Below are 23,495 nucleotides of genomic sequence, written 5' to 3'. Positions count from 1 at the left end.
TTACTGTCTCATCATGTGCCCCCCTGCACAAGGTTTTGGGTTTTGTCACTGCTGCTCTTGGAACATCCGCCCAGCAAGGAAACAAAACCCCTCTCTTTCTCTCTCCGGTCACAAACAGGGTCAATGGATTCAAGCCAGGTCGATAGCAGGGGTCAATTAACCACGAGCAGAGCTGAGGGCCTTGGCATGTCCCCGGGGCTGGCAGCAGCCCAAGCCGAAGCAGGAACCTGCACTGTAAGCAGTAATTAAGAAGTGATTTGCCCTTGGGCACAGCATCAGGCACCTCTGATGCTTGGTGCCAGTGTCGCTCAGTTGTGAGCCTTGCTTGAGGCAGGTGACAATCCAAGCAGCCAAAGATCTGTGTGGCAAGAGACTCAGACTCACTGCCAAGGATGTAGGTGTCCTGGGCAAGGCGGATTTGGGCCACTGGTTCCACTGCCAAATTACCCCCTACCAAAACCCCTGGAATCAAAGATGGCCGACATGATGACTTCCAGGTGTTGTAGGGGCATGGCCAGGGGTCAGGAATCCTGGGAATTGTGCAGTGTTCAAAATTCCCTGGTTGCCAGTCGCTTTTTGTAACTCACGACCATCCACTTGTGACCAAGTGGAGATTTATGGTCGCCAGGTTTGGTGACTGACATCTTCACCATCTCCTTGGCTGGTGGGCAGCAGTGTCTTTTGTTGCTGCACCACTACACTAGTTGGCTGACTCACGTGGCAGCACAGCAGCAAAAGATGCAGAGTTAACATGTCTTGAGAATTTTTTTTTTTACTCTAACTGGTAAAAAATGTGACTGAATTGTTAAATATATTAATGTTGACAAGAGAAACAATTTGTTTTTTGCTTTGTAATCTTGCAAAAGGAAATGGCAGCTAGACATTCTACAGAGGCAACTGAAACCCAAGTTTAAGTTGCCATTTGGCGACTCGCTTTTATATCTGAGTTTCTAACAATGGCGTTGTGGTCCAGCTGAAGAGCATCATGCTGGCTACCCTGTGGCCCTCCAGATGTCACTGGACTGTGACTTCCACCACCCCAGACTGTTGGCTGTGCTGGCTGGGGCTGATGGGAGTTGGAGTCCATCAGCATCTGGGTGGCCACACCTCCCCCATGCCTGCCCTGGATTGTTTCTGCTGGGAATCTGCATCTATCCTGCGCATGACTGCTGCTTCTGCCCTGCTCCCTTCTGTGAGTTACTCTGAGCTCCTGGTTATGTTCTTCTTTAAATGCAAACTGAGTTGACTTCCCCCCCTGTTATGTACTGAGTTGAATAGGATCCAAACTGCAGCAGTCTGATTGGTCCTAGAACAATAGGCTCCAAAGGGCAGCAGTCTGATTGGTCCTAGAACAATAGGATTCAGAATGCAGCAGTCCGATTGGTCCTAGAACAATGCAGCAGTATGATTGGTTAGCAGGAACCACCCAATCATGCTCCAGATAGAAGTGAATCCACAACCTGATTGGCCTACAGTAGAATCCTGGAATTAGCCAATCATGTGCAGCCCATTGTGTAAATAATGTATATAAAGCAGATACTTTGAGGGGACATTCATTCATTCCTCCTCACCACTATGAGCTGAATAAAGAGCATGAAATCACTTTGCGACTCTGAGTATATTTCACTGGCGACGAAGGTGGGATCCCGCTGAGCTGACTGCCACACACAGCACCGCAGCACCGCCACCTGCCGCACCGCTGCCTCGCACCGTGTATCCAGGCTTCAGCTCCGGGACACAAGGAACTCAGAATGGCAACTGACAGCAGCTTCTCGCCATTCAACCCAGCATCTGGAGACTGGGAAGCGTACGCCTCCCGTTTCACCTTCCTCCTAGAAGCCAAAGGGGTCACCGATGAAGAAGACGCCAAGAAGAGGGCAATATTCTTCAGCGTCTGCGGAGAGGAGACATTTGAAATCGCCCGGGCTCTCCTTGCGCCTGAAGACGTCGCTACTGTTCCATACAAAACAATAATGGAACAGCTGAAGGGGCACTTTTCGCCACAGCCCTCAGTGGTGGCTTGTCGAAATGCCTTCTACGCAAAGCGGCAAGCCCCTGGGGAAACCATAACTGGGTTTGTGACCTCTCTCCGCCAAGCTGCCCGGTTCTGCAACTTCTCAGAGCTGGAGAACATGCTTCGTGACCGCCTCGTCGGTGGCCTGAAGGATGAGAAGCTGCAACGACGCCTCTACGCTAAGAAGAACCTAACGTTCCAGGTCGCTCTGGAGGAGGCCCTGGCAACGGAAGCTGCTGAGAGGTCGACGCAAGAGGCACGGCTGAGCCAGCCGTCCCAACCGAGGGTCCACCACGAAGACCTCACCAACGACTTGGGATCCGACAGGGAGGAGGTGCACCGAGTACAGCAGCGCACTCAAGCAGCCCACATACCACAGCTGCCTCGACGAGAAGGAGGGAACTGCGCAAGCTGTGGAGAAAGTCACGAGAGGAGGACCTGCCGTTTCCGCAACGCAGAGTGCAGGCAGTGCAGAAAATTGGGACACATCGCCCGGGTGTGTCGGGCTCGGCCCACCTGAAGCCAGGCATCAGATGACCAATCCAAGAGCCCCAGGTCCCGGGGCCCAACGCACCAAGGCAACTCGACGGAGCTCACAGACTTCCAGGTATACCAGTTGCCCCACCCCAACGTAGAGAAAATTTATGTAGAGGTACAGATAGAGGGGGCCCCATGCCGCATGGAGCTTGACACGGGTTCAACTCTATCCATAATCTCGGCAAGGACCTTAAGGAAACTGTGTCCTACTGGGGGTCCCAAACTCAGGCCGGCCCCATTCACCCTCCGGGACTTCCAGAAACGTAAGGTCCCCACAATGGGGGTGGGGACCTTCAGGGTGCAATACCGAGGGCGGACGCGGCAACTGGACTTGCTTGTGGTCAAGGGCCCCTACATTAGCTTACTGGGGTTGGCATGGTTTGGACCACTGGGACTAGCCATCACCGGGGTGAACCACATGAGCTTACAAGTGGACGTGGACGCCATATGCAAGGAGTTTCCGGGGGTTTTCGATGGGAAATTGGGACAGTATACGGGCCCCCCCGTTGCTCTACAGCTTGACCCCGCAGTACGACCAGTCAGGCTCAAGGCCCGCCGGGTCCCATTCGCCCTGAAACCCCGTATAGACGAGGAATTGGACCGACTCGTGGAGCAAGGAGTGCTGGAGCCGGTGCCTAATGCCCCCTGGGAAACCCCAATCGTCACACCCGTCAAGCCTAATGGTTCGGTCCGCATCTGCGCAGACTACAAATGTACCATAAACAAGGCCCTCATGGCCCATGCATACCCAGTGCCAGTGGTCAGCCATGTCCTTGCCACCCTGGCTGGGTCGAAAATTTTTGGCAAGCTGGACTTGGCCCAAGCATATCAACAGCTGCCAGTAGATGAGGCCACAGCAGAGGCACAGACGATTGTGACGCACAGAGGAGCGTTCAGGGTAAAGCGGCTGCAATTCGGGGTCAGCGTGGCACCAGGCATATTCCAGAATCTAATGGACTCTCTCCTTAAAGGGATTCCTGGTGTCACCCCCTTCTTTGATGATGTGTTGATTGCCGGGCCCACACCAGAGGAGTTTGAGGACCGCCTCCGCACTGTTCTGCACCGTTTCCAGATGGCGGGTCTCAAGGTGAAGCGGGAAAAATGTCTACTAGGAGTGCCTCAAGTGGACTTTCTGGGATTTATGGTGGATGCAGAAGGGGTTCACCCGACTGGGGACAAGGTACGGGCCATTTGTGATGCCCCAGCGCCCAAGAACAAGACTGAACTTCAGGCCTTCTTGGGATTATTGAACTTTTACCATTCCTTCCTTCCCCACAAGGCGGCGGTAGCGGAGCCCCTACACAGACTCCTGGACAAGCGGGCCCCTTGGGTGTGGGGCCAGCGCCAGGAGGCCGCATTCCAGGCAGTCAAGGACTTGCTTGTCTCAAACTCGGTCTTGGCACACTTCGACGAGAGGCTGCCGGTGGTGCTAGCATGCGACGCCTCGCCCTATGGCATCGGCGCTGTCCTGGGACACCAACTCCCGGATGGAAGAGAGGTACCGGTAGCATACTTTTCCCAGACACTCAACGAAACCGAGCGGAACTACTCGCAAATCGACAAGGAGGGTCTGGCAATCGTGAAGGGAGTAAAAAAATTCCATGATTTCTTGTACGGGCGGCCCTTCACCGTGGTGACTGACCACAAGCCGTTGCTTGGCTTGTTTGCCCCCGAAAAGCAGACCCCCCAAGTGCTGTCTCCTCGCGTCCTCAGGTGGTCAATTTTCCTTGCCAGCTACCAGTATGCACTGATTCACCGCCCTGGAAAGGCGATGGGCCATGCAGACGCCCTCAGCAGGCTACCACTACCGGAAACAGGCCCCGACCCAGCACCTGCACAAGAGGTTATGAGCCTGGAGCTGCTTCCTGACCGCCCCATTCAGGCACAAGAAGTTGCACACCATTCCAAGAAAGATAGGGTCATCTCCCGGGTCCTGGACTGGGTGTGGAGGGGATGGCCCAGCCGCAGCCCCGGGCCAGAATTCGCCGGCTACACAACCCGCAAACATGAACTGTCAGCCCACAAGGGGTGCCTGTTATGGGGAAGCAGGGTCATTGTTCCCCAGCCCCTCCGCAAAAGGGTCCTCACAGCCCTACACGAGACACACCCAGGGGTAGTAAGAATGAAGGCCCTTGCCAGGAGTTATGTGTGGTGGCCGGGGATCGACGGAGAGATAGAGGCCTGGGTCAAACACTGCCAGGCCTGCCAGGAATCCCGCCCAGATCCCCCAAGGGCCCCAGTCCAGTCCTGGGAGTCCGCCCGAGCACCATGGTCACGCCTGCATGTGGACTTCGCTGGCCCCTTTCAGGGGAAAACATTCTTCATAGTGGTGGACTCCTACACCAAATGGCTGGAAGTCGCACTGGTACCGTCCACTTCTACGTCCGCAGCCATCCGGGTACTACGCAGGCTGTTTGCAACCCACGGGCTCCCTGACACTCTCGTCTCAGACAACGGGACTGCATTTACATCAGGAGAATTTCAAACCTTCACAGTGCAGAACGCCATCCGCCACATCCGTTCGGCGCCATTCCACCCTGCCACCAATGGCCAAGCAGAACGCATGGTGCGGACCACCAAGGACACCCTTCGCCGCATGACGCAAGGGGATTGGGAGTACCGCCTTGCCACATTCCTTCTAGCACAGCACAGCACCCCCAGCTCAACGACTGGCCGGAGCCCCGCTGAACTACTAATGGGTCGGCACCTTGCAATCAGATTGGACCGCCTTCACCCCGATAGAGCTCAGGATGAGGTAGTGGTGGGGGAAGGCAGGAACCCCCGGACCTTCGAGGCCCAGGACCCAGTGTACGCAAAGAATTTTGGGGCAGGCCCTGCATGGGTACCTGCCACAGTCACCAGGGTCACGGGCCCCGTGTCGTACGAGGTGCTAACAGATGGGGGGCAATGCTGGCGCCGCCACTGCGACCAGATACGGCGACGATTCCCGGGAGAAAACCAGGAGGAGGAGGACAGGTCAGAGGAGTCCCAAGGGAACAGTGGGGCAGTGAGGCCCATAGAGCAGCAGGGGCAAGCAGGAGAGGCAGAATCAGTAAATACAGAGAGGACCCGCGAGGCCGAAAGGACACCGGAACCAGAACCACGACTGAGCGAGCCGGTTGCGCCAGACCAAACAGCCCCATCCTTGGAACACGAGCCAGAACCTGAACCCCGGACCAGGGAACACCCCAGGCCGCAACGCACACGTAGGCCACCGGCGTACCTTGAGGACTATGAATGCGACCTTCCGGGCAGGACTGGAACTTAGAGGGGAGGGGTGTTATGTACTGAGTTGAATAGGATCCAAACTGCAGCAGTCTGATTGGTCCTAGAACAATAGGCTCCAAAAGGCAGCAGTCTGATTGGTCCTAGAACAATAGGATTCAGAATGCAGCAGTCCGATTGGTCCTAGAACAATGCAGCAGTATGATTGGTTAGCAGGAACCACCCAATCATGCTCCAGATAGAAGTGAATCCACAACCTGATTGGCCTACAGTAGAATCCTGGAATTAGCCAATCATGTGCAGCCCATTGTGTAAATAATGTATATAAAGCAGATACTTTGAGGGGACATTCATTCATTCCTCCTCACCACTATGAGCTGAATAAAGAGCATGAAATCACTTTGCGACTCTGAGTATATTTCACCCCCCCACCTTTCATTCCAGTCTTTCCTGGGGACCATGCCTCTGCCTGTCTGTAGTGACCTAGTCGTCCTTTGCTTGCCGGCCAGGAACAGCAAGCCAGCCAGCATCTTCTCCTGGTTGCTGTGTAACCGAGAGAAGAGCTGGCCTGGAGATGCTTGTGGGATTTTTGTTTTGTTGGATGCAGAGCCTGGGCTGTTCCCTGGGGCTTTCCTCGCACACAAGGAGAGGTGGAAGCAGCCTGTAAGGCCTCCAGATTATTTTAAGCACAGCAAAGGGCACGCGAGGTAGGAGAGGCTGCTGGGAATTTGTGTTTTGGGCCCCTGCCGTTTGTGGGTGATGGATAGTTACTGAGATGTGGTCACAGATCTGTTGCTGTGGACTGATATCTGCTGCTGTCTCCCCTGACCTAAAAGGAGGCTGGTTTTCCCTCTCCACCTCACAAGAATCCAGTGGTGTGTCCTTGCTAGTTCAGAATGAAGCAGGAGGCAGGCTTGTATTGTTTTTGGTATTGTTTTTGACTTTTTTATTTTCTCAGTATTTTTCTTTTAAGGAAAAACCAAAACCTTCATGTTTCTGTGGATGCAGATAGAATTCAAGTGTCCTGCTTTATAGGTAGATGTGAGGGAAATTGTGCATCACTTGAAAGGAGGACGAGAGAGGGCACAGGACATCATACTATTTGCATATGCTAATTTATGTGAGTGGATGCATGTTTATAATTAATTTATTATACGTACAATACACCTCCCCATAGCAGGGTAAAACTGCAGTTATATGAAGTGGAAATTGTTCTAGTGATTTATTTTTTCCATGGAATGCTTTCCATTTCATAAGTTATTTATAGATTAGTCGTTTTTTTGTCTACTGCATTTCAGTGTGGTATATAGGGTTCTCTTCCACCCCACTTTATCTCCACAACAACCCTGTGAGGTGCATTAGGCTGAGAGGCAGCCCAAGGTCACCCAGTCAGTTTCCTGGCTGAGTGGGATTTGAATCTTGGCCTCCCAGGTCGCAGTCCAGCCACTGCACTGTGAACTGGGACACAGTCCATGCGTAACCATGAAGGGGTACCAATTACAAATCAATATGAGGCAAGCTTGGCATGTTCAAAGGTTTCAGTAATGTTTGCGGAGTACAAGTAGAATGAACATGCTAAATTAGGATCCCTCTCCACCAGGGCAAACTGAAAATTTCCTGACGCAAATTACCCTGTGCACATTGCCTTGACTTGCACAGGAATCTTTTCTGAAAAAGCCATGTCCCCTTGAACTTCAGCCAGGTGAGCCACACACCTGCTCTTTCTGTGCTCCAGATGCTAATGGGCAACATGAACATCCTCCTGCTGTACCGTCTTACGGTTCTTCATCTTTTGACTGGACTTGGACCAGACAGTCCTTCAAGCAGAAGATTCCTTTCAACACAGGGCTGTCCTCCGTAGGAGGAGGCCGCCTGGCTGACCTGCAGGCATGGCTGCTGATGGAAGGCATCCCTGTTGCCTGCCACTGCCGAGGCATCCCTTGCATGAGGCAGGGTGGAGCACCTGCCCCAGGTGATGGATTTGGGGCACCAGCATCACCTCCGGGCGGCCACAGGAAACTCAGTTGCATAACAGGTTTGTGCAATTAAAGTGCTCTGTTGTCCAGGCACAATAAACACACATTAAAAAACCAGAGGCTTCGTGTGGTTAGGAAACAGTCAGCGATATGCCCCCCAAATGATGAGATGAGCAATTTATGAACTGGAAGACTTATACAAAACAAAACAAATTCCTTCCAGTAGCACCTTAAAGACCAACTAAGTCAGTTCTTGGTATGAGCTTTCGTGTGCATGCACACTTCTTCAGATACACTGAAACAGAAGACTTATGTACACTGAAACAGAAGACTTATTCCAGTTATCTGTAACTGGAAGACTTATGTAACCTCCATGCAAACGATTTGAGATGAATACTCATTTTTGTAAAAATCCCATACATAAGAACCAAAACCAGTGCCCCACAAAAGTGGATATTGCATAACTCTCCCACAAGCCTTGTGCAAGCAGATTGGGGCGAATTCCCAATAAATGGGTCATCTGGAGGGAGGATCTAGCCTATTAATACAGCCCACTGGGAAGTTCTCCAGATCATTAGCCAGAGTCAGGATCCAGCAAGTCAGGTGAGGGGCCTGTCAGTCCAACTTGGCCAGAGGCTTGCAGGGATCAAGTGTAGCGCAGCAATCACAGATAGGGAGTAGGAGCACAGCAGAAGCCACCTCACCCAACAGGGTGGGGACAGCAGCAGCCGTGCCTGCAAAAGGCTCAGTCCCTAGCCTGAAGAAGATGGAGAGATGCTGTCAGCCAGTGTAGTCAGCACTGAGCTTGGCGGGCCTGGCTCCTGGGCAGCTGTGGGGCCAGGGTTCTGCAGGACCTAGTGGACAGGGACTGACATTGGGGCATCCCAGATGGCATCCTTGAAGCGTAGAACTTCTGCCCCTGGACTTGTCATGGAAGCGCTGCAGATGGACTAGGCAGGGAGCTGAATGGTGGGGGACTCAGAGCAGATCAGGGGAAGTCTTCACACAGCGCACCGTTAAACCATGGAAATTCACTTCCACAAAATGGTTGCTAGTTGTGATGGGTGATACAGTACCTCCAGGATTGGAAGAAGCCTTATGAGGAATGGTCGAGGGAGTGGAGGACGTTTAGCCTGGAAAAGAGGAGACTGAGAAGAGATTTTCATATATCTCAAGGGTTGTCACACGGGAGAGGGAACTGGTTTGTTTTCTACTGCTCTGAAGGACCTGAACCAATGGGTTGAAATTACAAGAAAGGAGATTCCGACTCAACTTTAGGAACAACTTTCTGATGGGAAGAGTTGTTTGATAGTAGAATGGACTACATTGGAAGATGGTGGACTCTTTTTTGCATTCTAGGTTTTCAAACAAAGGTTGGATGACCACCAGTCAGGGATTCTTTAGCTGTGATCCCTGCACTGTGGGGGGTTGGACTAGATGACCCTCGGGGCCCCTTCCAACTCTACAGCCCTATGGTTCCATGTCTCTGCATATCATTTGCTGGGGGAAATGGGTAGGGAGGGCACTGCTCTTGTGCTCCTTTCCCACTTGGGGGCTTCCCAGTGGGGCATCTGCTTGGCCCCTGTGGGAGCAGGCTGCTGGACTAGGTGGGCCCCCTTTGTCCTCTTCTTAGGACAGCTGGGAGCCCAGATGCCAAGCCGACTCAGGGTGGTGTCTGACAGCATAGCAATGCGTATTTCAGTTGCGGATGTGGGTGGATCATAGAATCATAGAATCATAGAGTTGGAAGAGACCACAAGGGCCATCGAGTCCAACCCCCTGCCAAGCAGGAAACACCATCAGAGCACTCCTGACATATGGTTGTCAAGCCTCTGCTTAAAGACCTCCAAAGAAGGAGACTCCACCACACTCCTTGGCAGCAAATTCCACTGTCGAACAGCTCTTACTGTCAGGAAGTTCTTCCTAATGTTTAGGTGGAATCTTCTTTCTTGTAGTTTGGAACTGTTATGTACTGAAGTTCTCACCCTGGGCCAGCAGGGGGATACTGTAGATAGTTTTCACTCAGGTCCACGTCAGTTATTTTAGGCGGGAAACCCTGAGTTGTTGTTGCTACAATGTTGACAGCCAGCTGCCTATAAAAGCAGGTCGGCTGAGCTGTTTGCAGTCAGTTCTATTCCAGCTTACAAAATAAAGAGCTGCTTTGGAGAGATCGCTGTGTCGTCTGCTATGTCAACCCACAACTTAACACTGGCGACGAAGGTGGGATCGATGGACATCAGAGCACAGCCAGATGTGGCCAGCCTCTGAACTGAGCTGAATCACTGAGCTGAATCACAGAGCGAAATCACTGAGTGACATCACTGGACAGAACCATTTCAGAGCTGACTGTTCTGGCTAGAGCACTGTGTTCCATCCATCGCCCTTCACGCCGACATCAGAATCATGGCTTCACTTGTGCCTCTACTGCCGTTTGCGCCAGCCTCTGAATCATGGGACTCCTACCTCGCTCGGTTCGACTGCTACCTCCAAGCCAACGAGCTGACAGCAGTATCAAAGGATCGGAAGCGGGGCCTATTCCTCAGCCTCTGTGGGCCTGAGGTGTTTGAGACGGCCCGAGCATTGGTTGCGCCTGAAGCAGTCCAGGCAACACCATGGGACACGATCCAAGAGAAGCTCCGCAACCACTACGCACCAAAGCCGTCCAAGATTGCTGCCCGCCATGCGTTCTACCACCGGAACCAGGCAGAGGGGGAGTCAATCAACAACTACACCACTGCCCTGCGACAGGCTGCAATGCGCTGCGAGTTCCGAGACTTAGACGATGCCCTGATGGATCGAATCGTCTGCGGGGTCCGGGACATCCATCTGCAACGGCGTCTCCTCGCCAAGCCAGACCTCACGCTACAGAAAGCCATTGAGGAGGCTGTGGCCTCAGAAGCTGCTGAACGCTCCGCCCAGGAGATCCGCAAGTACAGCAGCCCACGTCTTGCTAGGAAGCCAGTTCCAGTGCATCACGAAGAGGCCAGCAGTGATGAGGCATCCTCCAGTGAAGACGATGACGTGCACCAGACAAAGCGGGAGCGCAGGAAGTTCCAACAGAAGTCCAAGGGCCAACCAGAATGTGCCGGCTGCGGAGGCAACCATTCCTGTGCCAAGTGTCGATTCAGAGACGCCATCTGTCGGAAGTGTTCCAGAAGGGGCCACATCGCTAAGGTCTGCCGATCGATTCCGTCTGACACCCCCCCCTTCACCGACTCGCAAGTCCAAGTCTTCACTCCAGTCTGCCAAGGAAAACTGTTCCACTCTCACCAACTGCCGCTGCCCGTCTGGAACCACGATTGGCCAAACCGACTCGCCTATGCGACGCAAGCTGAACGTCACGGTGCTCATTGAAGGAGCTCCATGTGACATGGAGATCGACACCGGGTCTGCCCTGTCCATCGTGTCTTGGAGCACCATCAAAAGACTGGTACCCAGAGTGTCTAAAAGGCAACTCGACTCTCACCGCGTACACCTGAGAGACTACCAGGGAAACGACATTCCCGTGGTAGGCGTTGGCCGGTTCCGGATCGCCTTCAAGGATTTTTCGGGCCTGCTCCAGCTGGTGGTGGTCGAAGGTCAGCGGCCAAGCCTCCTAGGGCTAGACTGGTTTGATGCCCTTGGCCTGGAAGTCACCGGCATCAACTGCATCTCTAACGCAGAGACTGAGGGTCTGGTCAAAGACTTTGCCGAGGTTTTTGACGGCACCTTGGGGCAGTATACTGGTACGCCCATCTCCTTTAGCCTTGATCCACAAGTCGCCCCCATCAAGCTAAAGCCACGCCGCGTTCCCTTTGCTCTCAAGGTTAAGGTGGACGAACAACTGGACAAGCTGATCGCCCAAGGAGTTTTGGAGCCGGTTGACCACGCCAAGTGGGAAACCCCCATCGTCACGCCTGTTAAGCCAGACGGGTCGGTGAGAATCTGCGCTGACTACAAGTGCATGATCAACAAGGCACTTCGGCAGCACGCTTATCCGGTTCCTGTTGTCCAACACCTGCTGCATTCCCTGGGTGAGGGTAAGGTCTTCGCTAAGCTGGACCTTGCCCAAGCCTATCAACAACTGCCCGTCGATGATGCCACTGCTGAAGCCCAGATGATCGTCACCCACCGAGGGGCATTCCGTTGCCACCGGTTGCAGTTCGGGGTGAGTGTGGCTCCTGGCATCTTCCAAAGCCTTATGGAGCATCTCCTGCAAGGGCTTCCAGGCGTGGTACCATATTTTGATGACGTCTTGGTGTCCGCAGACTCACACCAGCAGCTGTTCGAGCGCCTCCGTGCCGTGCTGACCAGGTTCCAAGAGGCCGGGCTCAAGGTAAAGAGGGAGAAGTGCCAGATCGCCGTTCCACAGGTAGAGTTCCTGGGCTATCTTATCGACGCTTCCGGCCTTCACCCGACCACATCCAAGATCCGCGCTATCCAGCAGGCCCCCATCCCAAAGAACAAGACAGAGTTGCAGCCGTTCCTGGGACTGCTGAACTTTTATAACATGTTCCTGCCCCACAAAGCCTCTTCACCGACTCGTCAGCACAAAAACGCCATGGTCCTGGGGTCATCGGGAGACAGCGGCCTTCAACGCGGTCAAGGCTCTCCTTTCATCGGACTGTGTGCTGGTACAGTACAGTGAATCCAGGCCGTTGGTCCTTGCCTGCGACGCCTCACCTTTTGGCATCGGTGCTGTCCTTAGTCACCGTTTTCCAGACGGAAGAGAAGCACCGCTCGCCTACTTTTCCAGGACGCTATCTCCGATGGAACGGAATTACAGCCAGCTCGACAAGGAGGCACTGGCACTTGTGGCTGGAGTGAAGAGGTTCCATGAATACCTCTATGGCAGGACTTTTGACCTCATCACTGACCACAAGCCGCTCCTGGGCTTCCTCGCTGGTGATTGTCCAACTCCACCGGTCCTCTCGCCGCGCATGCTGCGATGGACTGTTTTCCTGGTTGCCTACCACTACCGGCTCGCCCAGGGAAATCGATGGGCCATGCCGACGCCCTCAGCCGTTGCCCTCTTCCAGCTTTTGTGGAAGACCCAGCTCCAGCTTCATCGCTCCTCCTGATTGAGGATCTTCCGGCAGCGCTTGTATCGGCTGCCACTGTGGCCTCCGCATCTGCCCAGGATCGCACCATCAGCTGGGTGCTCAACTGGGTGTGGAGGGGGTGGCCACAAGGGCCTTTTGCATCGGAGTTCCAGCCGTTCGCAACCAGACAACATGAACTCTCGGCTCACCGTGGCTGTCTGCTGTGGGGAGACCGCGTCGTGATTCCCCAGGGACTCCGTCAGCGCGTCCTGGAGGCTCTGCACGTTGGCCACCCAGGAATTGTCAAAATGAAGGCGTTGGCTCGGTGTTACGTCTGGTGGCCTAACATGGACGATGCCATCACTGCCTGGGTGTCCGCCTGTCAAGCGTGCCAAGAGTCGAGGCCTGCACCACCGGCAGCTAAGGGACACACCTGGGAGACGCCAAAGACACCCTGGTCGAGGGTGCACATTGATCTGGCTGGCCCCTTTCATGGCCGGACCTTTATGGTAGTGGTGGGCTCCTATTCCAAATGGCTGGGGGTCGCCCTGATGCCCTCCACCACTACCGAGGCCGTCATCCGGGTGCTGTGAGGCCTGTTTGTGACGCATGGGTGTCCTGATGTCCTTGTCTCCGACAACGGACTGCAGTTCACGTCAGGCACTTTTGAGCGGTATATTTTGGGACTGGGCATCCGCCATGCCCTAATGTCACCCTTTCATCCATCCAGCAACGGGCAAGCGGAGAGAATGGTGCGCTCGGCAAAAGAGGCACTGGCGCGCCTGGACCGGGGAGACTGGCACGAGCGGGTCGCCGAATACTTGTTCGTGCAACACATCACCCCTCATGCGGCCACAGGGCGGAGTCCTGCTGAACTGCTCATGGGCCGCCGCCTCAGGTCACCACTCGACCGGCTGCACCCGGCCTTTGCTGTAGCCGAACCCCCAGGCTGTGCCAATGCGCCATGGTCATTTATTCCAGGAAACCAGGTCTTTGCCTGGAACTATGTGGGGGACATTCCTTGGGTGCCAGCCACAGTAGTGGGAGTCACTGGACCTCGCTCGTACCAGGTGGCACTCGAAGACGGACGCTTGTGGCACCGGCACATAGACCAGCTTAGGCGCAGGGTTGGGGACTTGGACACTACCGTGGTGCCCCCAACTGCGCTCGTGGCTCCAGAAGAGACACTTACAGACTGCCAGCGTGGAGCCGAACCAAGCCGCTTCAGAGGGTCTGCCAGACTTACCACAGACTTAGATCACTCCACTTGTGGAGGCTCCACCCACAGCAGTGGATCCAGGGGATTTGGTTTCAACGCCACCTAGGGTCGCACCATAGCCTCAGCAAGAATTGTGTGTCCCCCCGGACTTGGCTACCAGTCCCCGGCGGTCTGGCAGAGTTTCCAAGCGCCCAACTTATTTAAAGGACTATGTTGTTGGACATGTATCACTGTTGGTCTAAGTATGGGAAATGTAACCGATATGCTTTTGTGTCTAATTGAACATTACATATAGTGCTGTATATAAGGAAACCATTACGATTGTAACTAACGCCTTATCTCGGTGGGGAGGGGTGTTATGTACTGAAGTTCTCACCCTGGGCCAGCAGGGGGATACTGTAGATAGTTTTCACTCAGGTCCACGTCAGTTATTTTAGGCGGGAAACCCTGGGTTGTTGTTGCTACAATGTTGACAGCCAGCTGCCTATAGAAGCAGGCTGGCTGAGCTGTTTGCAGTCAGTTCTATTCCAGCTTACAAAATAAAGAGCTGCTTTGGAGAGATCGCTGTGTTGTCTGCTATGTCAACCCACAACTTAACAGGAACCATTGCTCCGTGTCCGCTTCTCTGGAGCAGCAGAAAACAACCTTTCTCCCTCCTTTATGTGACATCCTTTTATATATTTGAACATGGCTATCATATCCCCCTTAACCTCCTCTTCTCCAGGCTAAACATGCCTGGCTCCCTTAGCCATTCCTCATAAGGCATCGTTTCCAGGCTTTGACCATTTTGGTTGCCCTCCTCTGGACACGTTCCAGTTTGTCAGTGTCCTTCTTGAACTGTGGTGCCCAGAACTGGACACAGTACTCCAGGTGAGGTCTGACCAGAGCAGAATACAGTGGCACTATTACTTCCCTTGATCTAGATGCTATAGTCCTATTGATGCAGCCCAGAATTGCATTGGCTTATTTAGCTGCCGCGTCACACTGTCGGCTCATGTCAAGTTTGTGGTCAACCAAGACTCCTAGATCCTTTTCACATGTACTGCTCTCAAGCCAGGTGTCACCCATCTTGTACTTGTGCCTCTCATTTTTTTTGCCCAAGTGCAATACTTTACATTTCTCCCTGTTAAAATTCATCTTGTTTGTTTTGGCCCAGTTCTCTAATCTGTCAAGGTCGTTTTGAAGTGTGATCCTGTCCTCTGGGGTGTTAGCCACCCCTCCTAGTTTGGTGTCATCTGCAAATTTGATCAGGATGCCCTTGAGTCCATCATCCAAGTCGTTGATAAAGATGTTGAATAAGACCGGGCCCAAGACAGAACCCTGCGGCACCCCACTAGTCACTCTTCTCCAGGATGAAGAGGAACCATTGATGAGCACCCTTTGGGTTCGGTCAGTCAACCAGTTACAAATCCACTGAGTGGTAGCATAGTCAAGTCCGCATTTTACCAGCTTCTTTACAAGAATATCATGGGGCACCTTGTCAAATGCCTTGCTGAAATCAAGGTAGGCTACATCCACTGCATTCCCTTCATCTACCAGGCTTGTAATTCTGTCAAAAAACGAGATCAGGTTAGTCTGACATGACTTATTTTTCAGAAATCCATGCTGACTATTGGTGATCACAGTATTCCTTTCTAGGTGCTCACAGACTGTTTGCTTAATGATCTGCTCCAGAATCTTCCCTGGTATTGATGTCAGACTGACTGGGCGGTAATTATTTGGGTCCTCTCTTTTCCCCTTTTTGAAAATAGGGACAACATTTGCCCTCCTCCAGTCTGCCGGGACTTCGCCTGTTCTCCAGGAATTCTCAAAGATGACTGCCAGTGGTTCTGAGATCACACCTGCCAGTTCTTTTAATACTCTTGGATGCAGTTCATCTGGCCCTGGAGACTTGAATACATCTAAACTAGCCAAGTATTCTTGTACTTTCTCCTTAGTTATTCTGGGCTGTGTTTCCTCTGCTGAATCATTTGCTCCAAATTCTTCAGGTCGGGCATTGTTTTCTTTATCGGAGAAGACTGAGGCAAAGAAGGCATTGAGGAGTTCAGCCCTTTCTGTGTCCCCTGTTTGCATTTCACCATCTTCTCCTCTGAGTGACCCCACTGTTTCTTTGTTCTTCCTTTTGCTACGAACATACCCATAAAAGCCTTTTTTGTTGCTTTTAACCTCTCTAGCAAGCCTGAGTTCATTCTGTGCTTTAGCTTTTCTGACTTTGTGTCTACACGTGCTGGCTATTTGTTTGAATTCCTCTTTGGTGGTTTCCCCCCTTTTCCATTTTTTGTACACATCCTTTTTTAATCTTAACTCAGTTAAAAGTTCTTTAGATAGCCACCCTGGCTTCTTTAGGCACCTTCCATGTTTCCGTCTCATTGGTATTGCCTGAAGTTGTGCTTTTACTACACACACACACACGAGAAAACCCTTTTTGCTCCTTCTTCAGCTGCTGCCCTGCAAGCTCTGATAAGCTCCTCCCACAGCTAATCACCTACCTCAACAGAAACCCTGCCCCCTCTGACCTTTGCACAGGGAGAGCAGCTAATCAGCCACAAGACACACACACACCAGAAAACCCTTTTTGCTCCTTTTTCAGCTGCTGCCCTGCAAGCTCTCCTTGACAGGATGCTGCTGTCAGTGGCCGTCCAAGGCTGCAGCCTTATCTGACAACAGCAGCTGGGTTGGAAAGCTGCCCCGTTTACATTTCCCACAATACCATGGAAGTTTGCTCATTTGGGGCATGGTGGGAAATGCAACACAGGTGCATTGTGGGAAATGCAAAATAGGGGCATGGTAGGAAGTGCAATACAGGAACATAGGAAGCTGCCTGATACTGAGTCAGACCATGTGGAGCCAGCTGGCTGCATGGTATGGCTGCACAGATTGCTGTACCACAGCAAGGACACAGAAAAGATGGCCAGCAGCTTCATCTCTCTCTCTCTCTCTCTCTCTCTCTCTCTCTCTCTCTCTCTCTTTCTGGAGGGGGGACAGCTGTTGTGGAGTGACATTTCAAGTGGCCGCCAGATGGCGCTGTATCATCTAAAGCCACTCCAGATTGGATAGATTGGGGTCGGAGCAGCTGCAGCGCTGCTCTCCCTGTACCAGTTGTTTCTGCACTGAAAGGAAGCAATTCTTTGAGCTGAATCAAGGATGCAAATGTGGCTGACTTGCAGGTATCTGCTTACCTGCAGAACTTATTCTGCTGCTGCTCTGAGAGGGCCCTGAGATCCAGTCCTCCTGACAAATGCAAATCCTGCTCCCTTGCTTCTCCAGCTTTTGGGATTTGGCCAGATACACCATAGTCTTCTGCACTCTTAGGCCTAAGCGGTATAGTTTAAATGGCTAGGAGACTGAGCTGCAACTGTTCAAATCTTATCTTCATGAGGACATTGATAATTGGAGTGGGTTGTCTAATACTTTCTTAGCCTCTGCTCCCCCACCTGGAAATAGAAGCATGAATTCTGACCTACTTTACAAAGTTGCTGTAACGAGAAGGAGGGAACCTATGCATGTGACATGATTTGAACATTTGAGGGCCTTCTGTATTTATTGTTTCTCACAAGCAATAGATGAGATGGGGTCCCGCTCCAGACTGCAAGAGGATGCCCTAATATAAAAATACCTGATAGCACATGAAAAACTAGCCTGTCAGAATTCTTCTTTTCAGCATGCCAACTTTCTAGATGCAGGGATTTTTACTTTTACAAAAAAATTGTTATGGAGACTCCTTTGGCACTGGCCAAGCCAAGGTTCACCACAGCAACTGTTGCAGCCACTCTCTTCACAGCCTCAAAGGCTAGAAATTTGTCCCCCCCCCCCCCCAGGTTGATGTTCCCAAGAATTATACTCCCAATATCACATTCCTCACTTTTTCTGGACTTGAACAGAATCCCAGAAAACAGCCAGCCTGCTAAAGCTTTTGGCCTCAGGTTCCAATATCTTTTTGCCTGAGGTTCCTGACATAAATGGTTCTTAAAATTGCATCAAGTGGTCCGTGCACCTAGCAGACCTTATTTTGGAATGAAGCTTTTCCTCTGCTGCTTTTTTCTTTAAACAACTGTGCAGATGCTCATTCTGCGTTAACTTGCCCCCTCCTTATCAAACTCCCAGTGCATAGATAGTACTTCTGCTGTTGCATTAGAAAGACAGTGGGGTGTCTTTCTCTCTAGAATATTAACCCATCTCTCAGTCCTGTCAGGGGTATCTCTGTCCCAAAGAGGATGCCATAGCTAGCTGCATGTGATGGAGGGGGCAGTCTCTCATTCCTCCAGCCCTGACAAGAGCTGAAAGAGCGATGGGTTGAGGGAGGTGAGATGTAAACAGGCCAATCAATGGGTGAGTGCATGGAAGGAATCACAATTAAAGTAGCAAAGTAATTGATGGAGCAAGACAGATAAATCTCTCCAGGTTGGAGCCTCTGCCATCTGCAAATAGCTAACGAAAACAATTAGTGATCCCTGTATTAAATCATTGCATCCTGCCTGGCTTTGACGCCCTGATGAATGACAGCTAAACTAGGCCTTAGCCTAAAGATGCGCAAACAGTATCTGTGCGAGGTCTGTATGTGGGTGCTTTCACTCTGGAAGGGGATGCAGCACGGTGTTAAGTGGCCAGAGTCTTGGATTGGGACCTGGGAGGCCTGGATTCAAATCCTCGCCCAGCCATGAAGGTTAGTAGGGTGACTTTGGGCCAGTCTCTCTCAGCCTAATTTGCTTTACAGGGTTTTGTAAGGATAAAATGGGAAAGGAGAGAGCCATAGATGCCACTTACAAGTCAATTGAGGAAAGGTGGGATATAGAGATGTGAAGATGGATGGAGGGATGGATAGATAAATGAATAAATGAATGAATGAACGAACGGACAAATGAATGAATCCCTCAAAATTCCTCGTTTCCTAGCTTGAAGGGGTAAGATGCAGGACCGTGGCAGTCCAGGACAAGCCATTGTGAGTGAAGAAAATAATAGGGAGTGAGAGGGTTAAGTGCTCCAACACTCCACCCTCATTGAAAGAAGGGGCAACTCCCACAGCTGCTTTTCCTTTAAAATGATAGCAACTCTCTTTATGAGAAGGCAGAGCCCTGGCCCTTTTAACTCAGTATTGTCTGCACTCCAGGGTTTCACCTGCAGATGAAAGGGATTGAACCCAGGAGCTTCTGCATGCGGAGGAGATGCTGTACCACTGAGCTACAGCCCTCGGCTACAAGGGACTTACATGGGACCAGAGTGAAGCTGTTGTGAGCTGTTAAGTTTTGTGGCCTTACTGTCAAGGCCAGAATATTACATAGATTATTCTGGGCACTTCCAGGCTGGTGTTATTTTTGGGTGGGATTCCATCACATACTGCCAAGTTCAGGTTATGCAGTTATTGCTAATTTTGCACTCTTGAACAACAAACCCCTTTGTGGTAATTGTACCACTCTATTCTGCCTTGGTCAGACCACACCTGGAATACTGTGTCTGATTCTGGGTACCACAATTTAAGAAGGATGTTGGCAAGCTGGAATGTGTGCAGAGGAGGGCAACCAAGATGATCAGGGGTCTGGAAACTGAGTCTTATGAGGAATGGTTGAAGGAGCTGGGTATGTTTAGCCTGGGAAAGAGGAGACTGAGAGGAGACATGATAGCTAGCTTCAAATATCTCAAGGGCTGTCACGTGGAAGTGGGAGCATGCTTGTAGGACTCGAACCAATGGCTTCAAGTTACAAGAAAGGAGATGCCAGCTAAACATCAGGAAGAACTTTCTGACAGTAATAGCTATTCAACAGTGGAATGGTCTCCCTTGGGAGGCTTTTAAGCAGAGCTTGGATGGTCATCTATCAGGGATGCTTTAGCTGAAATGCCTGCATTGCAGGGGGTTGCACTAGCCCCTCGGGATCCCTTCCAGCTCTCAGATTCTATGACTTCCTCCAAAAATCAGGGGGTTTTTTGCAATAAGGAAAGTGATGGGGAAATGATGGGAAGTGTGGGATAGAACCTGTTTTGACATAAAGTCCTCTAATCTTCCTGCAAGCAAATCAAGGTTAAATGCTCAGTGAACAGGTCCTTTGGAAGCACAACCCTGCTACCCAGTTAGGTCTGCATCCGAATTCCCAGCATTCTCAGAGCCTTCAACTTATAAATTGCACAAGCGGCCCTTCCCTTTCCCCATGTAAAGAGGAGGACCACCAGCAGGGAGCAAAGGGGGAGCAAAGGTCCTCTGAGGACCACTAATCTGTGTCCCTTTGTGGCAGGAGAATCTTCATGCATTTTTTGTATAATATCTAATTTTGCACTCAGAAGGAAGTGGAGAAACATCTTCCTGGGGTTGAGAAAGGTGGACAGGGAGAAAGAAGCTTTTCTCCCCCTGGTCATACCAGAGCTGTGCCTCTTTTTGCGATTTTGATTTCTTGAGGGCAGATAGCTGGAGGTTTGGTCTTTGTAGCTTTCCTGGTAGCTCTTGGAATTGTATGAAAAGAAAGTAAATGTGGGTGGAATTCCAGGAGTCTTCAGGAAGGTTGCAGAACATTTCAGGCAAGCAAATACTGTGTGCAGTGCAAGCTCCTTGTCCTTACTTACTAAGGACAAATAATCCATTTCCTGTCTTTGCCAGTTTCAGAGGTATTCATTCCTAAGTCTGTTCCTTCTAGCTTCTGTATCATTACACATTTTTTTACACATTGTACGGCAAAATTAGGAAAACTGCATTCCGACCTGCATATTAGACCAGGAAATGTAAATCTAGTTGGTTCACTTAAACATGCAGACTAGAATTAAATCCTGTTTGAGTTCTCTGTGGCCCCCGGATCTGCTATTCAACTCTGTGCTGCTGTTTTATATTCCCCTTTTTAAATGGCTCTTGTCTGCTCTCCCTTCCTGCCCTTTCTATGCTTTGGGGCTCTTTCCCTTGGCAAAGCGGGAAGTGCAAACAAGTAAGCAAAACCAGTGGAGAGAAGCCTTTTGGACAGTGAAAGGCCAGCGGAGATGACCTGACGAAAGCTTGAAGATTAGTCATGCTTTGGCCTGAGCTGTGCAAGGGCCTCTATCTCATCTTTATTTTATAATCTTTGTCAGTCTCCTTCCCCACGCAAGGAGACATAACATCCATTAAATCATTCTTAAGAATGAGTGAAAACAGTGCAAGACTTGAAGGCGAAGATACCTTTGTGTCTGTGACGATGCTGTAAATCCTAGAATGCAGATTTCTATTGAGAATTGCAGAGGTGCATTCAAAATACTGAAAATTAGCAAGGCTTCTACTCTCCATGGAAAATATATATATGCTGCCAGTTTCTTTATAAGGCTAAGGGACTTGAGCTGCAGTCTGGAAAGTGCTTCTGCCTCTGGGGTGGAATTTCTTTGCTGCTTCCCACTGATCAGTATGGGACACAGTCCCTCAGGAAACTCTCCCATTACTGCCATGTTGAAACAAATGTGACTCACAGTTCTGGAGCTCCCCAGACTACTCAGAGCTTTTCCATGGAAGCTGATTCATTAGGGCAAATACGTTGATGCAAAGGACATAAAAGAGATATATAGAAAGGAGAATTCCCTGGATGCCAAGATCCAGGTTTGGGCCCAGCCCAGCCCAGTGGCAATATTGACTATTAGACCTTTAAAATATGAGTTCCAAAGTTTCCATCTTCCCTAGCATAGAAAAAGATCACGTGTTTGGTAAGTTAAAAATGGTTTACTTACAAACTCCCCAAAGGTCAGATTCATAGCCATATCTATACAGCATTCAGAAAAAGTTGCTCAGACAGAAAAACTTAGTTTAGTTCCAAAGTGCTGAAAGTTATTGCTACAGGAACTCCAGAGTGGCTTGTAAGAGCGATGCAGTCTGAACTTGGGGCAACTAGTTTAGAAACTCAGGAAGCTGCCATAGACTGAGCCAGACCACTAGTCCATCTAGCGCAGTGTTGTCTACAGTGGCTGACAGTGGCTGGCTGAGGTTTTTAAGCAGGAGTCTCTCTCACCCCCACCCCCTGGGAATGTTGCCATTTGGACCTTCTGCATGCACAGCAGGTGCTCTACACCTGAGCTACAACCCTTCCCTGATTTACAATGCAGACAATGACAGGGCCCTTGTAGGTAACAAGCAACTAACAAGTGGCTGGGGTAACCCAGTCAAATGGGCAGGGAAGAAGAAGAAGAAGAAGAAGAAGAAGAAGAAGAAGAAGAAGAAGAAGAAGAAGAAGAACACACAGTGACAACAATAAAAGCAATAGCCTATTTGCAGGGCTGTTGTGAAGATTACTGGGCTAATGTATGCAAATTGCTCTGCCCACTAGGAATGCACTCTACATTAGGCTAGGAATGTGGGAAGCTACCTTAGAGCAAAGTGACAAAGGGTGAGGTGTAACATTTTTAAAATTAAAACAACGCTACATCAATGCCAAGGCTTATTATCTGCTTGGTCTCCTTGCTACATCTGCCAGTGAGGCTTTATTTAATGGCTACAACGAAATCATCCCAAGCCGTGAGCTTGTTTATGGACTGTGTTCTGCGATAAGGCAAAGTTCATGAGCTCTGTTGTCCTGCCTTCTGTATAATCTCACAGTCCCAGAAGGGGGGCCTCCCCTGCAGCAGGCGCTGCAGCTTCTCTGTGCCTGCCGATTATGCTGTGCCCCATCTCTGCCACTCCTCCTTCTATCATCTGCCACTCCTCCTGGTGTGGAGCGTCTGTGTGGCGGAAGAAAGTTCAGCAGTGAGCCCCATTCTTTGAGTGTGAAGCCTGAAAGCATTGGGGGGGTCCACTTGCTTTCCTGGAGCAAGCAGCGGCGATGTCGGGTTCCGTATGGCAATGGAGCCAGTGCAGAGTAAGTATTGGTACAGCAGATTTTGCTTGGGTGTCCTTTCAATCCTAGACTTGACTTAGAGCATGGGTGGGCAAACTAAGGCCCGGGGGCTGGATCCGGCCCAATCGCCTTCTAAATCTGTCCCACGGATGGTCTGGGAATCAGCGTGTTTTTACATGAGTAGAATGTGTGCTTTTATTTAAAATGCATCTCTGGGTTATTTGTGGGGCATAGGAATTCATTCATTATTATTTTTCAAAATGTAGTCTGGCCCCCCACAAGGTCTGAGGGACAGTGGACCGGCCCCTGCTGAAAAAGTTTGCTGACCCCTGACCTAGAGGCAGGCAGGCAGGCAGCAGTGCTTTTTCAAAGAAAAGAAAAGAAAAGAAAAGAAAAGAAAAGAAAAGAAAAGAAAAGAAAAGAAAAGAAAAGAAAAGAAAAGAAGGTGCCAGTATTCACCATGCAGTTGTTGCAGGAAGTGCCACACTTCTAATATTTGGGGGGAGGGATAGGGGCCAGTACGCTGTACCCTTGAGTACCCCCAGGAAAAAAAGGACTGGCTGGCGGTACCTCCTTATAGTAGCAAACTGATTTTCTGAGGGTGGACTCTTATGTAGCCAAAACAGCATCAAGAGAGAGGTGTCTGCAGGCTTTTTGGAAGGAGCCTGGCTTGCCTTGGTATACAAGGCACCACTATTGCTAATGGTCACACAGGGTCTGCAGGCTTTTGAAATG

General features: G+C 50.9%; 1 protein-coding gene across 6 annotated transcripts in view; it reads left to right on the top strand.

The window, feature by feature from the left end:
- Positions 1 to 23,495, top strand: part of ANK1 (ankyrin 1) — a 221,804-nt gene that overhangs the window by 64,496 nt on the left and 133,813 nt on the right. The window contains exon 1 of one of the 6 annotated variants that reach the window (XM_081870001.1): positions 22,634 to 22,781. The exons of the other annotated variants lie outside the window; for them this stretch is intronic. Within the exon in view, the coding sequence (XP_081726127.1) occupies positions 22,746 to 22,781 (36 nt within the window). The 5' untranslated portion in view covers positions 22,634 to 22,745. Of the gene's footprint in view, positions 1 to 22,633; positions 22,782 to 23,495 lie in introns of those variants that run through there. 6 annotated transcript variants of the gene reach the window in all.

The sequence above is a fragment of the Podarcis erhardii genome (genome assembly GCF_964252035.2).
Source record: "Podarcis erhardii genome assembly, chromosome: 7".
Lineage (NCBI taxonomy): Eukaryota > Metazoa > Chordata > Lepidosauria > Squamata > Lacertidae > Podarcis > Podarcis erhardii.
This window is presented reverse-complemented; position numbering and strand designations above follow the sequence as displayed.